We start from the raw sequence: 16,041 nt of genomic DNA, 5'->3' as shown, positions 1-16,041 counted from the left end.
ACTTAACTTCTCTGTGCCTCAGTTCAGCTGTTCTCCCTCCCTCTCAGGTTGTGAGCCCCATGCGGGACAGGGATTGTGTCCAACCTAATCAACTTGTATCTACCTCAATGCTTAGCACAGTGCTTGGCACATAGTAAGCACTTAACAAATAGCATCATCATCATGGGCCACCGAGATCCCTGGCTCGTGGGGTCAAGGCAACACTATTTGGGGGGCCCTTGGAGCTGAAGTTCACCCCTTCCTGTCCTCACTATCTTCCCTGTTCGATCATCAGCTCCTTGATCATATCTGTTACTTTTTTGCATGATCCTTAGGCATCTTCAAATGTGTTTTGCATCAAGTAGGTGCTCAGTAAATACTGTTGATACAGACAGTCCTTGGAACAGATGTCACTGGGCACTTGGTCCCTATCCTGACACTGCCAGGATCTTCCCCATCATTAGCAATTACTGAGCCCTCACTGTGGGCAGGACACTGTGCTAGGCCCTTGGGACATGTGGTAATTGTACTTCCCAAGTGCTTAGTACAGTGCTCTGCACACAGTAAGCACTCAATAAATACGATTGAATGAAAGAATATGGTAGCAGTACTCATTCCCTGCATTCCAGGAGCAAGCGTACAGTCAAGGGTCATTTGTAGACCTCCACACTGCTTCAGAGTCAAAGGGGCAGAGGGGGAGAGGAACGCTGGGATGGTACTGGCAGAATAGCTATGGGGCATCTCCCTGAGGATGGTGACCCGCAACAGCTGCCCCTGACACCCGATGGTCGAAATGAACCAGTGAATCAGGATAATAAAACACTGCTATCAGGACGAAAGGAAACATGACAACAGTGAAGTAGTGAAATGCTTTCCAAGCCACTCATGCCCTGGCTTCTAAAATCAATGAAGACTGGCGTTCAGTGAAATAAAGCTATTACCATACAATGGTTCTACTCACCAACATAAACCAGGATCTCATATTTTGTTGCATCTTCCCTTCTAACAGGTAAAGTATCTTTAATACTATTAACTTCAGGAGGAAGCTATTTTTCATATCAAATCAATATTTATTGCAACTAAGCCCTAAGGACTAGATGAAGTTAATATATTTTTTTCTCCAAACCACACTGCTTAGGAAGTGAATTATGTCCTTTTGGCACCCATTCATTTTTAAAGCTTTTTCTTGAACCATTAGTTTGTTTTCAAAGATAGTTAAAAAGCCTTACAAACAGCAATTCCACTATAATAATTCATGGCCCTGACTAATCAATCAATAGGATAGTACATTAGGATATAATCAAGCACCAGTCTCTTAAATACTACATCAGATGGGAGCAACTTTACAAATATGATGCAGACATCTTCATTTTTCTTTTTTTGTGGTAGGGAGTGGGGATTGCCATATTAAAACAAAAAAGAGAGAGAGAGAGAGTGTGTGTGTGTGTATGTGTGTGCACGCACGCATGTTCAGCCTGCTCCTCTTTTAATAGAAATGTTTCAGAGCTAAGCAATGAAAGAGACTTCAAAAGCAACCTACAAAAGATTTCAGAGGTTTTATCTTTTTTTCTGATGGGAAGAAGGGGGAGGAGAATCAATAAGTGCATTTGTTAAGCAATGAAATCTGATGATAAATCAAACCCCACTGTTAAATGAAATATGGAGGTAGCTGGGATTCTTGTACCTCTAAAAAAAGTGTTCATAGATTTTGCTCCAGAAAATAGAACCAAACAAAATATTCAATGGGGACAATTCCTAGACCAAAGGCCCGACAACAAAGGCAGACCTGAAACTCAGTTCCTTTAAAATTCCTAAGCTTTCTTAACTTTAACATTAATAGCTTGACTGACATCATAGGAACACAGCCTTATAATAGCTGCCAATGCCATCCTGGCACTTGGACATGATCCAATTTTACTTGCCTGGTACTTCAGATCACAATACTCCCCAAGGAGGAGCTACCCCGGCTGGAGATGGAAGAGCTGGGAGTCCAATCCAGATTTTAGGCCTGAAAGAACAGGCCAGGGTAAGAACAGAGGAAAATGCTTACCTCTTTCATTGGCCAGTTTCAGAGTAGGGGGGGAAAAAGGTCAGTATTTCTACATCCTAAAGATTCATTCATCTCACACACTCCCTCTGCTCACATTCTTTTCCGGTGGTGAAGTTGATCCAGTCAGAAGCAGTGCTCCCCTCTGTATTGTATGCCACCACTCTCAGTTGGTAGCGGGTGAAAGGCTGCAGGTCCCCCACACCGGCACTTTGACCTTTCCCAGTGTACTTCACTTTGGTGGGGCCAGGTATACAGGGCTTCTCCAGGTCTTCCCAAGGGGCAGGGCATGCCACAAGGTGAAGCTCATAGCTGGGCCAAAGAACAGACACGTTTGTGAGAAGCTGACATTTCAGAAGAGAATATAGATAGCTCTGAGAGTGAGGAGGGTCCCTTCATGGTGTCACATTCATAGGAAGGAGTCCACTTTTCTGAAGACAACTGCAACTCTCCCATTCATTCAACTGAATTTCATTCAATCGTACTTATTGAATGCTTATTGAGAGCTTTTTTTGTTTAATGGTATTTGTTCTTGCTTACTATGTGTCAAGGACTGTACTAAGTGGTGAGGTATGTATAATGCAATACAGTCACACCAGACATAGCCCCTGAGCCACACGGGAACCACAGTCTAAGGAGGAGGAACAGGTATTGAATCTCCATTTTACAGATGAGGAAACTGAGGCACAGATAAGTTAAGTGATTTATCCAAGGTCACACAGCAGGCAAGTGGCAGGGTTGATACTAGACCCCTGGTCCTCTGACTTCCAGGCCCATGCTCTTTCCACTAGGCTCCACTGCTTCTACATCCAAAGAACAGAAATAATAATAATAATAATAATAATAATGACATTTATTAAGCGCTTGCTATGTGCAAAGCATTGTTCTAAGCGCTGGGGAGGTTACAAGGTAATCAGAGTGTCCCACGGGGTTTCACAGTCTTAATCCCCATTTTACAGATGAGGTAACAGGCACAGAGAAGTTAAGTGACTTGCCCAAAGTCATATTTGTGAGAAGCTGACATTAGCATCAGCACCAGGATTACCTCAAAAAGTATGTGTTGACAGGTTTTGGGTTTCTGTATTAATGTGCTTTTTAGATATTCCTATCCTTTTTTCTTGCATTTAATTTTCATACATGGCATCTGCAGCATTTATTGTTGCCTACGGTGTACTGTGCAAGGTTTAGCAGAAATAAAAAACATGTGATTCCTGCCCTCAAGGGACTTTCAACACAGGGGATAGAGTAAATATCCAATGATATGTATATCTGGGTGGGTTCATGAGTTATAGTCTTCCTTTGTTGTAGCTGTAGTAGTAGGAGGAGAAGGATTTTTGAGTACCCGCTGGATGAAATGCACCCTGGGGAAGTACAAACACAAGGAAGTGACATGTTCCTTGCCCACAAGGGGCATGCACTCCAGTGGGGAAGACACTGATGAAGATATTTACAACTAGAGCAATTCTTGTAAGTCCAAAGGGACCCAGAACAGTACTGTACATATGGTGGTTACTCAATAAATGCTGTTGACAGACTGACTGGAAATCTGGAATCTTGAGATGTTTCATTCCAATGCTGGCTGCATGAGTATTCATCGGTCGGTCAGTCAGTCAATGGTATTTGTTGGGTGCTTACCATGTGCAGTAGTTAGAGCATGGGCCTGGGAGTCAGAAGGTCATGGGTTCTAATCCCAGCTCTGCCACTTGTCTGCTTTGTGACCTTGGACAAGTCACTTCACTTCTCTGTGCCTCAGTTCCCTCATCTGTAAAGTGGGGATTGAGACTGTGAACCCCACATAGGACAGGGACTTTGTGCAACCTGGTTTACTTGTAGCTACCCCAGAGCTTAGTACAGTGCCGGGCACGTAGTAAGTGCTTAACAAATACCAGAATTATTTATTATTACTATTATCATTACTAGGTGCTTGGGAGAGTATAATACACAATAAAACAGACATATTTCCTTCCCACAACGAGCTTACAGTCTAGAGGGGGAGACAGACGTTAATATAACTCACCTTTGGACAATGCCGTTGGGAGACAGAGGTGCGGGCCATTGAAAAGAGGCATTCCTAGATGTCAGTGTCTCTATCTGCGGAGGTGGCTGCTGGGAAGGGGGAGCAGGAGGGGTCATAAACTGAGCCACGGGTCCTTTACTGCAGCAATTGAAGCAGGTGCAGGCTTCCACACCGACAGTGTATGTGGTGAAAGGCTCAAGGTTGTGAATCGTTTGCTGGGTGGTCGTCCCTTCTGACAGCTGCCAGAGGAAACAACCATCAGCAAAACCCAATCACTAGTTTCAGTTCAGTGATCAGACATCTACATGACCTTTGAAAAGCAGCATGGCCTAGCAGCTTAGCCTAGTGGTCCTTGTCCAAGGTCACATGGCAGGCACACGGTGGAATAGGGATTAGAACCCAGGACTCATAGCAACATTCAGTTTCAGCATCTCTGACCTCCCTGACCACCCTCTGGCACCAGTACTACTGGCCAGGGATATGGCCAAAGGCAGGGAATTACAGGAAGCAGGAGAATCTGCAAGAAGCCTGAATACGGACTTCATTAGGTAACAGACTCCTGTTTATCTGACTGCATTATGTTTTCCCTACCACCTATCCAGCATCTGTTAATAAGTACATAGCAGCTCTGCAGCTGTCACAATTGGACTGTTTTATTTTAAGCCCCTTATGGAATAGAAAAGATTCCACACTTTTCAGAAATGAAACTTCTTAGTCTAGTGCCCCGTACTACATTTATATTGTTCCCTCAAGAGCTCCCAGTTTAATGCCTGCTGTAATTCTTCTTTCTTGTTTGGGTTAATGAGAGGTTTCTGTAAGGTTTTAATACCATGTTCAGCTGTGGCTCAACCTTAATGTTCCCATGGTTTATCAATATATTTGAAAAATAAGGGAAAAGAAATTCTGCAATCATTCGCCCCCAGCAATTACTTGTGGGGAAATTGGTTTTCCTTAATCCAGCAGAGGGCAAAGTAGAGCAGTAAAAATCTTGTGTAAATGAACTATGCTTCTCAGAGTCCAACAAAATATGCAGAAATCTGGAGTAGAAGCAGACACTCACCACCATCTTTGTCCCATTGGAGGTGTTAGAGAAGAGCCTGTAGAGACTCACAATTCCATTTGGGCTGACAGGAGCACTGATGTTAACCACGGCTTGAGTAGAGGAGACAGAGTGGAACGTGGGGGCTCGAATACCTTCCGGGGGTGCGGGTCCTGTCCTACAGCGAGTCCAGCTACTGGATGTCTTCCCAGCAGAATTCGCAGACCAGACCTCCAAAGAGAAATCGCCAAGGCGCTAAGTGAGGAACATATCTTCCAGGTCAAATGAAGTGCATAAGAATCTACCAACTCTGTTGCCTGTATCCACCCCAGTGCTTAATACAGTGCCCGGCACATAAATAAGTGCTCAACAAATACCACAATTATTATTACTTGCCCGAGGACTCTGTTCCCTGCTTGGCACATAGTAAGCTTTCAATAAATACCATCGATTAATTGATCAACAGAGAAAACCACAAACTTCCATCGACATCAGTTTTAAATTCAGGACCACATTCAACGCAAAAAGTTACACTTTCTCGCTTTTCAGTCTTTCTTAAATTCTTTAGGAAATCAGAACTTAGAGCACGCTGATGCAGATCCCTGATTTCAAAACTCAGCAGCCTGAATTAAGGTTGATTAAGAATGGCCCGTCTCTATGAGCTGAGCCGACTGGTTCTGTCAGCTTCTCCAAAAGAGGGATCTGCACACTACATAGAACTCAGCAGTTGTTCAACACATTCTCCAAGAAATCTGCATGAAAATCAAATTTTCCTTTCATCAAGGAAGGAAAAGACATATGGAAGGGATGTATAATCTTATTTATCAAAGTCCATTTGTATAATTAAACGCGAATATCATAAAAGGTTGCTTTGGGTCGTCATTTACATGAGTAAGTAATTTGTAGAACGCCAGGTACAATAGACAGAGTAGATGGATGTGTGAGTTTATAGGGTTAAAGTAGGCTCAATAATAAGCAACTACATAGTGATCAATCAGGATGATAGATCTAAATGGCAATACAAGAAGACTGTCTGAGCAATTTTGGGGGTAAGTATTCCTTACTAAGCTTTCACTGTGAGCAATGCGTAGATCAGAAGAACATGTTCCTATTTGACAGCCACATGGATTTTTTTTCCTGTTTAAGTTTACATTGAGGTTTTAGAAAGAGATCTGAGAGGTTTGTAGGTTCCTACTATGAGCACATTTATAAGGAAGAGGTATCCGAATGGAGAGCATCAAAGAGGTGAAATCTACGGGAACCTGTTGAATGATCCATGTGAAAGATGCCAAATATAGTGACTAGATTTGACAAAGCAAAAGTTATGCTGGTTTTGAAAATGATGGCTCTTTAGAAAACAGAAGTGATTTCTCATCGGTCCTAGAAAATGGTTTCATGTGCGGTGAAGTGTCCAACTTGCTGATCTAAAATTGAGCTCAGGGGAAAAATCTCCATCACTGGAAACACTTTACTGAGAGAAAAGCAAAATGTTTCTGTGGACATTTCCCTTTCTCACATTTCCCCTTTCTTTTAAAGTTCAGAGTAATTTCAATGCATTATTTTATTCATCTACACAGGCCTCTCCTATGAAGCAGTTAGCATAGACTATCATCTCATGGCCCAGGTAAGAAACTCAGTTCTAATCAATTTGAGCAGTTCCTTCACACTTGGTGAGTCCTAGGCTCAAAATGAGCTGTGTGACTGACCATAGCAGAGGCCCCATTGTCAGTGGATGTTCTTTCTATCCATGAAATTTTAGTACATTTGTGACATTATAACTACAGATGCTTCCTCCCACCTCACATCATGGGCCACCTTCAATGATTACTATCATTATTTTTATGGTACTTGTTAGGTGTTTACTATGCATCCAACACTGTTCTAGGCACTAGGGTAGATACAAGTTAATCAGGTCAGACACAATCTCTGCTCCACATGGGGCTCAAAGTCTAAGAAGGAAAAACAGGTCTGGAATCCCAATTTTCCAGATGAGGAAACTGAGGCACAGAAAAATTAAATGGCTTACCTGAGGTCACACAGTAAGCAAGTGGTAGAGGCAGGATTAGAACTCAGGTCTTTACACTATGATCCCCATGTGGGATGGACAGGGATGGTTTTTGCCCTAATGAACTTGCAACCACCCCAGTGTGCTTAATTAAAACAGTATCTGACACATAGTAAGTGCTTAACAAATACCATAAAAAGCTGGGTTGTGTATTACACCTAGTCTTGTTCAGCCTACTTTATGCTGCTTTGCTTGAGTCTACAATAAGAGACCTGGAAGCTAGTGACAAAACTACACATCGGCACCAATGGGAAACTCTTTCAACTCAACAAGTTGAAAACATCAGTGGAAAATTGTGAGGCTGACATTCAGGAATTAGTGCATGTTAACTGTGCTCTCAAGACATATATAAGAACACATGCAGATGACTATGAACCCCTTGAGTCACCACAGTGACTCAGGAAGTCCTACCCATAACCAAAAATTTTCTCTAGCAAGGGAGAACTTCATACTGTCTCCAAATTATGGTACTAATGCTCCACACCATCCAATTAGCTGGGGAATTAGCTGGGGAATTAGCTCAGATGGTAGAGCGCTCGCTTAGCATGTGAGAGGTAGCGGGATCGTTGCCCGCATTCTCCACTCCCCTTTTAGACTGTGAGCCCACTGTTGGGTAGGGACTGTCTCTATGTGTTGCCAATTTGTACTTCCCAAGTGCTTAGTACAGTGCTCTGCACATAGTAAGCGCTCAATAAATACAATTGATTGATTGATTGATTGATTGATTGATTGATTACACAAAGCAAAACAAAGTAGAAAAAAAGCCACATTTAAAAGGCCAGCATGGCTCTGGAAATAATAATAACAAGCATCACATCAAATTGAAAGGCTTATGAAGCCACGGTGGTGTCCAATATTCTGTGTGGTTGAGAGACCAGTATATACCTAGAGGGCACCTCTGGTTTCCAGAGCAGATTCATCAGCATAAAATGGGAAAATGAGATTATCAACATTGCTGTCTTTGAACACAGTTATCTGACCAGCAACATCTATCAAACGGAGCTCTCGAAGACAGAATAATGAGAAAAATACAGTATTCACTAGTAGATACAGCATGAACTGAAAGGTGGCATTCACAAGGAGAAAGGGCTGAGACATGAAGCATAGCAGCAAACAGTGTGATATAGCAGTGAGCTGTTTGGAAATAGCAGGAGACAGGTCAGCCTGGCAATAATCAGAAGAAAGGCTGTTTTTCTTGAGAGATTTCAGGTAGAGCAAGAGGCCATTTTAAAAACAGCAACAGGCCCTACAAATAGCAAATGTTTTCATGCAGCAAGGAGCGCCCTTTATATGCACAACGTGGAATGAATTGTCAGTATCACAAAGTTGTTTGGGCCATTTCACCAGCATCAGTAGCATCATCAGTCATCTTTGAAAATAAAGATCACCTCCATAAATCCAATCTAGACACAGAAGGGGTTAAAGAACTTAAAGAGTTACTCCAAGTTAAGAAACAGACCATATTTGGGGAAAAATGGTTTCGGGCTCTTTGCGATTGAGTGGGTCAGTCATGCATAATAAAAAGTGGCCTTCTTTTGATATAATATGGAATAGAACCTCGCTATATGGGAATGTTACCTAAGATTAGATTTTTAGTGCTGACTTTTGGCCTCCATAAACTAACTTACCCTTCAATACTTGATCTCTGAACCCAGTTGATAATATTTTCCAGTCTACTTTTTGTTAGCAAACAGGATTATGCAACCCAAGCTTTATCTTCCCATATTTTGAAGCATCTATAATATCAGGTTGTATGAGGCAAAATGATCATAATCTAAGATGTAATGGTGATTTACCTATTTCTGACACATTTGCCACAAGCAATCCTGGCAGCATAACCTTGCAGAGATGATCATGTGCAACTGAGAAAATGCGAAAGAATCATGCTTAAATTTTTTTAAAATCAATTATTCTGTTCTGTTCTGTTCTCAATCTACACTCACTCCCTTGGTGACCTCATTCGCTCCCACGGCTTCAACTATCATCTCTACGCTGATGACACCCAGATCTACATCTCTGCCCCTGCTCTCTCCCCCTCCCTCCAGGCTCGCATCTCCTCCTGCCTTCAGGACATCTCCATCTGGATGTCCGCCCGCCACCTAAAGCTCAACATGTCGAAGACTGAGCTCCTTGTCTTCCCTCCCAAACCTTGTCCTCTCCCTGACTTTCCCATCTCTGTTGACGGCACTACCATCCTTCCCGTCTCACAAGCCCGCAACCTTGGTGTCATCCTCGACTCCGCTCTCTCATTCACCCCTCACATCCAAGCCGTCACCAAAACCTGCCAGTCTCAGCTCCGCAACATTGCCAAGATCCGCCCTTTCCTCTCCATCCAAACCGCTACCCTGCTAATTCAAGCTCTCATCCTATCCCGTCTGGACTACTGCACTAGCCTTCTCTCTGATCTCCCATCCTCGTGTCTCTCTCCACTTCAATCCATACTTCATGCTGCGGCCCGGATTATCTTTGTCCAGAAACGCTCTGGACATATTACTCCCCTCCTCAAAAACCTCCAATGGCTACCGATCAATCTGCGCATCAAGCAGAAACTCCTCACCCTGGGCTTCAAGGCTCTCCATCACCTCGCCCCCTCCTACCTCACCTCCCTTCTCTCCTTCTACTGCCCAGCCCGCACCCTCCGCTCCTCCACCACTAATCTCCTCACTGTACCTCGCTCTCGCCTGTCCCGCCATCGACCCCCGGCCCACGTCATCCCCCGGGCCTGGAATGCCCTCCCTCTGCCCATCCGCCAAGCTAGCTCTCTTCCTCCCTTCAAGGCCCTGCTGAGAGCTCACCTCCTCCAGGAGGCCTTCCCAGACTGAGCCCCTTCTTTCCTCTCCCCTCGTCCCCCTCTCCATCCCCCCGTCTTACCTCCTTCCCTTCCCCACAGCACCTGTATATATGTATATATGGTTGTACATATTTATTACTCTATTTATTTATTTATTTATTTTACTTGTACATTTCTATCCTACTTATTTTATTTTGTTGGTATGTTTGGTTCTGTTCTCTGTCTCCCCCTTTTAGACTGTGAGCCCACTGTTGGGTAGGGACTGTCTCTATGTGATGCCAATTTGTACTTCCCAAGCGCTTAGTACAGTGCTCTGCACATAGTAAGCGCTCAATAAATACGATTGATTGATTGATTGATTGATTATTATTCAAGTACACTAATGGAGGATCAAATGCCTTTTATCCTTATAAAAGATGAGATTTATAACACCATCTATTCCTATTTTTCCTTGTCAGTATTTTTACATTCATGCCATCTGAGATCAAAATAACAGTCACAGAAATCAGCATGCTAATGCCAAGGATAATCAACTAATTTCTATGAGCTGCCCTGCAAATAGAGAGCAGTTACAGTTTAGAACAATCTAGTTCCAGATAATGAGTGAGCCACTATTTCACCAGACCCAATAGCCATGAAAGAAGTGCACAGCCTGCATCAGTTTCAGGTGTTTGTGGTTAAAAATGTGGGGAAAAAAAAACCCCAAAACACTACTGGGTCCCCCAGATCCTCATTCCAGCCCAAGATATTTTTCCAGTTGTCTACCACTCACGTGAGAGAGGAAGGCAGAATGGTCACGTGTAGAGGGGGTTACTCTGTTTCTCTCATTCCTTCCTTTTGCCAAGGGCATGTCAGTCTTGAGCCAGTTCTGGCCTATGGTATTCTCAAGTGATCAACTATACTTTCTTCAAGAGGAGAAAAGAGTCTTTCGGTGGCTATATGAAAAATGAACTGTCACCTAATCAATGTTGGAGAAAGCAAATGCCAAGTAAACCCTAATAGAAGAATGATTTAAACTAGGGAGAAACTAAGACCAAGGATCTCCAAAAGACAGACCTTAGATGGCATAGAAGAATTGAGTCCCTGCCAACATGAAAAACATTTCTGAAACAATTATGAAACTCATTCAGCCCTGAGTTCACAGAACCAGCAGATTAACTTCTGAGGCCTTGTAATCCATACCCTAGAGCCAGACTGCTAATGAAAGAAGAATAACAGCATTGACGAATTCCATTTCGGTAATCAGTACTTCTCTTCTCTTTTGATTTCACCATCTTTATAAAATGCAATACAAAAGAACCTCTGAGGAAAAAATATGTTTTAAAACTCCAGGCTGAATATCTGAAGGAAGCAAAGTAATGAAATGCTTAGTCTGAAAGGCTTCTTTGCCACAGGAAGATGCAAGAAAAGAAATATATGACCAAGAGTCGAGATCTCGATCTGAGTTGCTCAGGAAAATGATGTCTATTAGCATGAAAGCGCCTTGAGGACAGGGACTGTGTCCTTTACCTGTATTGAAGCCTCCCAAGAGTGTAGGGCAGTGCTCTGAACAAAATAGGATTTCAATAAATATGACAATGATCATGACAGGTGCTTTTCCTGGATACCTTTAAAAAAAAGACACACAATAATTTGTCTGGGATAATTTATATGCAGCCTTGTCTGGAAGCAGGGGGCTGGAATGGTAGATATTTCAGGATCCAACCCAGGACGTAGAGAGCAAAGTTAGGATGTTAGTTGGCACATCCCTAAATATTAAAATTCATGTCTAAGGGGGTGGCAGTCACATGGCTTCCCCAAGCATTATGTTGTCACTGTTGGAGACAGAATATTGGACTGAGGAAACCATCGAGCCTGACCCAGTAACCACAGTTCTCATGGTTCAGTAGAGCTCTGTGATAACACAAACAAAGCTATAACCTCCAGGCCCAGCAAATTGGACTTGACGCAAGTTGTTCAATGTATATGTCATTGAGGAGCTCAGATAACATTGCCATGGGAACTATGTGCTCTTAATTTCTCATGATATATGTACGCATGGTTGTACTTTAGATTACCTGTAATGCAATCAGACATTCAAATAAACACATTAAGTGTATTTACTTGAATGTCTCACCATTAGAATAAGATGAACATGTTTATCATCAGAGCCTCGATTTAAGACAGACTTTTAGTCCATTACTTTATGGATTTAAGTGCCTGCTTCTCAGGTCACTTATTCAAAAGCAATTCCTCCCTCCCAATCATTCCTCTTCCCATCATCATCATTATCATTGGTATTTCTTGAGCACTTACTATGTGCAAAGCACTGAACTAAGCACTTGGAAGAGTACGGTAGAACAGAGTTGGCAGACACGTTCCCTGCCCACAGCAAGCTTACAGTCTAGAGGGGGAGACAGACAGGTTTATCGCCTGATCGGGACCTTGGTGATTAGAATTTAACTGTCACATTCTGATCATCTAGCTGTTAGAAAAATGAGTAGTCTTTGGCATTATAGCATATATATAAACTGAGACACATGTCTCACAATACCTGTTTCCCTCTTTCTTAGACTGCGAGTCCCATGTGGGACACAGACTGTGTCTGAACTGATTAACTTGTAACTACTGCAGTGCTTAGGATAGTGCTTTACACATAGTAAGGGCTTAACAAATAACAATGCTAATCATCATAAACAATGAGTAAGTCTGCTCATTGTTTTAATAAGGACATTACAAAAATATTTTTTGGCTAAAGCTTACTGCCAACTTTAGCTAAAGTCCAATATGAATAACCATGCCTGAATAGAAGACAGGCCAACAGGTTTCACATTAATAGGCACACAATTTAATTATTTGTTTCATATGGGCATGTAATGAGAGAGTTATCACATTCCCATGAGAGAGATAAGCAGATATTAAAAGGTCTTTCCAATACCTGTAATGGCTGAGGGCAACAGCTAATTCAATAAATTCGATCAAAATCACCACTTCTTTCACTGCTACTGATTTATTACTTTGGCTGAAGTTAGTCATCACTCATTTTAGTTTGCTTTCCAGCACCCATAAATTATGCCTCATAAATAAAAAGATACAATCAAGGAAATCATATCAATTCATCTACAACCTTGGAGTATATTTTCTCATTATACTCAAACTAATGTCTTTTTAAAGGGTAGCTTGTCACATCTTCTGTATACTCTAGAATCACAAGAGGTTAAAAGGCCTCATCCTAGTTGTGGTTAAACAGACCTACTGGCAACCTAAGTAGTTGTTAATATGCTACAACATCACTATTTAGCTTAATGAACAACTCTATAAGTTTGATTCCTAAAAAAGAAATTACTTGCTGATGTGGGTAACAAGCAATAGTAGTTGTGCTCTATTAAATGTACACTGGGTTCCTATAAACAATAATACCAACATAATCGAAAGTATTTGATTATACACTGGGCTGATATTGTGCAGAGCACCACTCTAATCAGACATGGATTCCTCAAATAGTTTCAGGTAAAGTAGGAATAACAACAAATGTTTGGATATGTTCTGGCCTAGAAATGGGTGCAAATGAAACAAATGCAATGAAAGTGGCTGTCTACTGTAGCGGCTTCTGAAGCCACTGAACATTCTTAAGCTCTTACAATTTTGATCTCTAATGCTGGGGATCCAGTGTTACAATCAAAGGGATCAAATTCTGTCCTCATTAAAACAAAATTTACTTTTCAGGCAATTGGAGACGTGAAAACACAGTCAAGGGCATCCCTCAGCCATTTTTCTTTAAACATCACAAAACCTATGGTTACCTTTCTAAACCCCAAAGTTTATCTCATTTAGTTAAAAGTTGGCTATTGGGTCTAGGGGGCTCTGGGACCCTGGGTATTAGTCTGATTTATTATAACAACAATATTGGAACTTGTTACGATGTGCCAAGCACTAGCACAGATACAATGAAATGATAATAATGATAATGGTATTTTGTTAAGCATTTACTATGTGCCAAGCACTTTCTAAGCGCTGGGGTAGATACAAGGTAATCAGTTCTTCCCACATGGGGCTCACAGTCTTAATCCCCATTTTACAGATGAGGTAACTGAAGCACTGAGAAGTTAAGTGACTTGCCCAAAGTCACACAGCTGATAAATGACAGCCAAGATTAGAACCCACAACCTCTGACTCCCAAGCCTGTGCTCTTGCCACTAAGCCATGCTGCTTAGACACGTATCCTGTCCCACTTGTGGTTTACACTAAGGAAGAGAGAGAACTGGTATCCAATCCCCATTTTACAGATGAGGAAACAGGCACAGAGAGGTTAAGTAACTTCCCCAAGGTAAAACAGCAGCCAAGTGGTAGGGCCAGGATTAGAATTTTGGGTCTCCTGATTCCCAGTCCTTTTCTCTTTCTATTAAGCCACCTTGCTTACTTTCATGGAAAACACATCTCCACCATTCAGCATGGGCCTGTAAATCAGAGGACTTGAGTTCTAATCCCAGATCCACCACTTTCATTCATTCAGCAGTATTTATTAAGCACTTACTGTGTGCAGAGCACTGTATTAAGTGCTTGAAAACATACACTACAACAATAAACAGTGCCAATCCCTGCCCCCAATGAGCTCACAGTCTAGAGGACTTGTCTGTTAGGTGACCTTGGGTAAGTCACAACTTCTATGTGCCTCAGTTATCTCATCTGTAAAATGGGGATTAAGATTGCAAGCCCCATGGCCTACGTCCAATTTGATTAGCTTGTATCTGCCCCCAGTGCTTAATACAATGTCTTACATAGTAAACACTTTACAAATAGCATAAAAATAATACTGATACTTATTATCCCATCACTCATCCATGACCAGGTTGTAGGGAAAGGAGCTTGGACTACAAACCCCATCCATCTGCATTCCCTAACAGCTATGAAGATATCCTGGAAAGAGATAATAATAATTAGTAATTATTATTATAGCATTTGTTGAGTGCTTACTATGTGCCCGGCACTGTACTAAGCGCTGGGTGGATACAGGTAAGTCAGGTTGGACACAGTCTCTGTCCCACGTGGGGCTCACAGTCTCAATCCCCATTTTATAGATGAAGTAACTGAGGCACAGAGAAGTGAAGTGACTTTGCCCAAGGTTGCATAGCAGACAATTGGCAGAGCCAGGATTAGAACTTCCCCTTCTAGATTGTGAGCCCGTTGTTGGGAAGGGACTGTCTCTCTATGTTGCCTAATTGTACTTTCCAAGCACTTTGCAGTGCTCTGCACACAGTAAGCCGCTCAATAAATACTATTGAATGAATGAATGAATGAACCCATGCCCTTCTGACTCTCAGGCCCGTGCTCTATCTACTATGCCATGCCATTGTCATCCTACAGAGAAGTGAATGCAGGGATCACTTATAATGATCAATGAATATCTTCTCAGTGACTATCTTGAAGAAACTAAAATGGATGCCAGGCAAAATACAGGAGGAATTTGGAGACTTTGACCTCATGTTGAATACATTATGAATTTTGGTGACAGTGATACAAACCACTTCTTCTTGTTAACAATAAAGTCCCAGGGTGAGCCTCTTCAGCCCAAACAGGGTAAAAGTGGAATGTGTCTATCAGAGAAGGGCAATTTCACCCAAGAGGGGATTTTAGATCCCACTTTGTGTTGTATTTTCCCTGTGCACTACACAGTTCTTTGGAAAAGTATAGACCTATTAGCAATAGTGATATTGGCTGATTGATAGATTGATCAATTAACCAAGGAGACATCTCAACCCTTTTCCTAAATACTACTGCCAGTTTAAAGCAAATCCACTACTAATGAAGGTTTTGGGGGCAATTTAATGGTCTATGCCTGTCCTTCCTATAGGCTAAATTTTTGAGTATCTAAATAGGCCAAATTGTTGAGTATCTAAATAGGCCACACAAAGGGAGTTAATTACACATTTACTGAAAATGTACTGTTGATCCCTGCCAAGATTCTGTATTTAATTCCAGTCCTCAAACTATCCAATTGATTTAGTAATTTATTAGCCATGGTGGTAGGGCCAGGATTAGAACTCAGCCTCCTGACTCCCACATATAGGCTCTTTCCACCAGGCAACACTGCTGTTCTCTGCTTCTGTTTTCAGTGGGCAAGGGA

At 42.1% G+C, this 16,041-nt stretch overlaps 1 protein-coding gene across 1 annotated transcript in view; it reads right to left on the bottom strand.

Annotated features, from left to right (window-relative positions):
- USH2A (usherin) overlaps positions 1-16,041 on the bottom strand; it is a 443,094-nt gene that overhangs the window by 13,021 nt on the left and 414,032 nt on the right. Inside the window, exons 66-68 of the mRNA XM_038760847.1 lie at positions 5,104-5,313; positions 4,044-4,282; positions 2,124-2,338 (exon numbers count right to left, since the gene is read on the bottom strand). Of these exons, the coding sequence (XP_038616775.1) occupies positions 2,124-2,338; positions 4,044-4,282; positions 5,104-5,313 (664 nt within the window). The remainder of the gene's footprint in view (positions 1-2,123; positions 2,339-4,043; positions 4,283-5,103; positions 5,314-16,041) is intronic.

The sequence above is a fragment of the Tachyglossus aculeatus genome, chromosome 19 (genome assembly GCF_015852505.1).
Source record: "Tachyglossus aculeatus isolate mTacAcu1 chromosome 19, mTacAcu1.pri, whole genome shotgun sequence".
NCBI classification, from domain to species: domain Eukaryota; kingdom Metazoa; phylum Chordata; class Mammalia; order Monotremata; family Tachyglossidae; genus Tachyglossus; species Tachyglossus aculeatus.
Note: the sequence above shows the minus strand (reverse complement) of the source record. Positions and strands in the feature narration are given on the sequence as shown.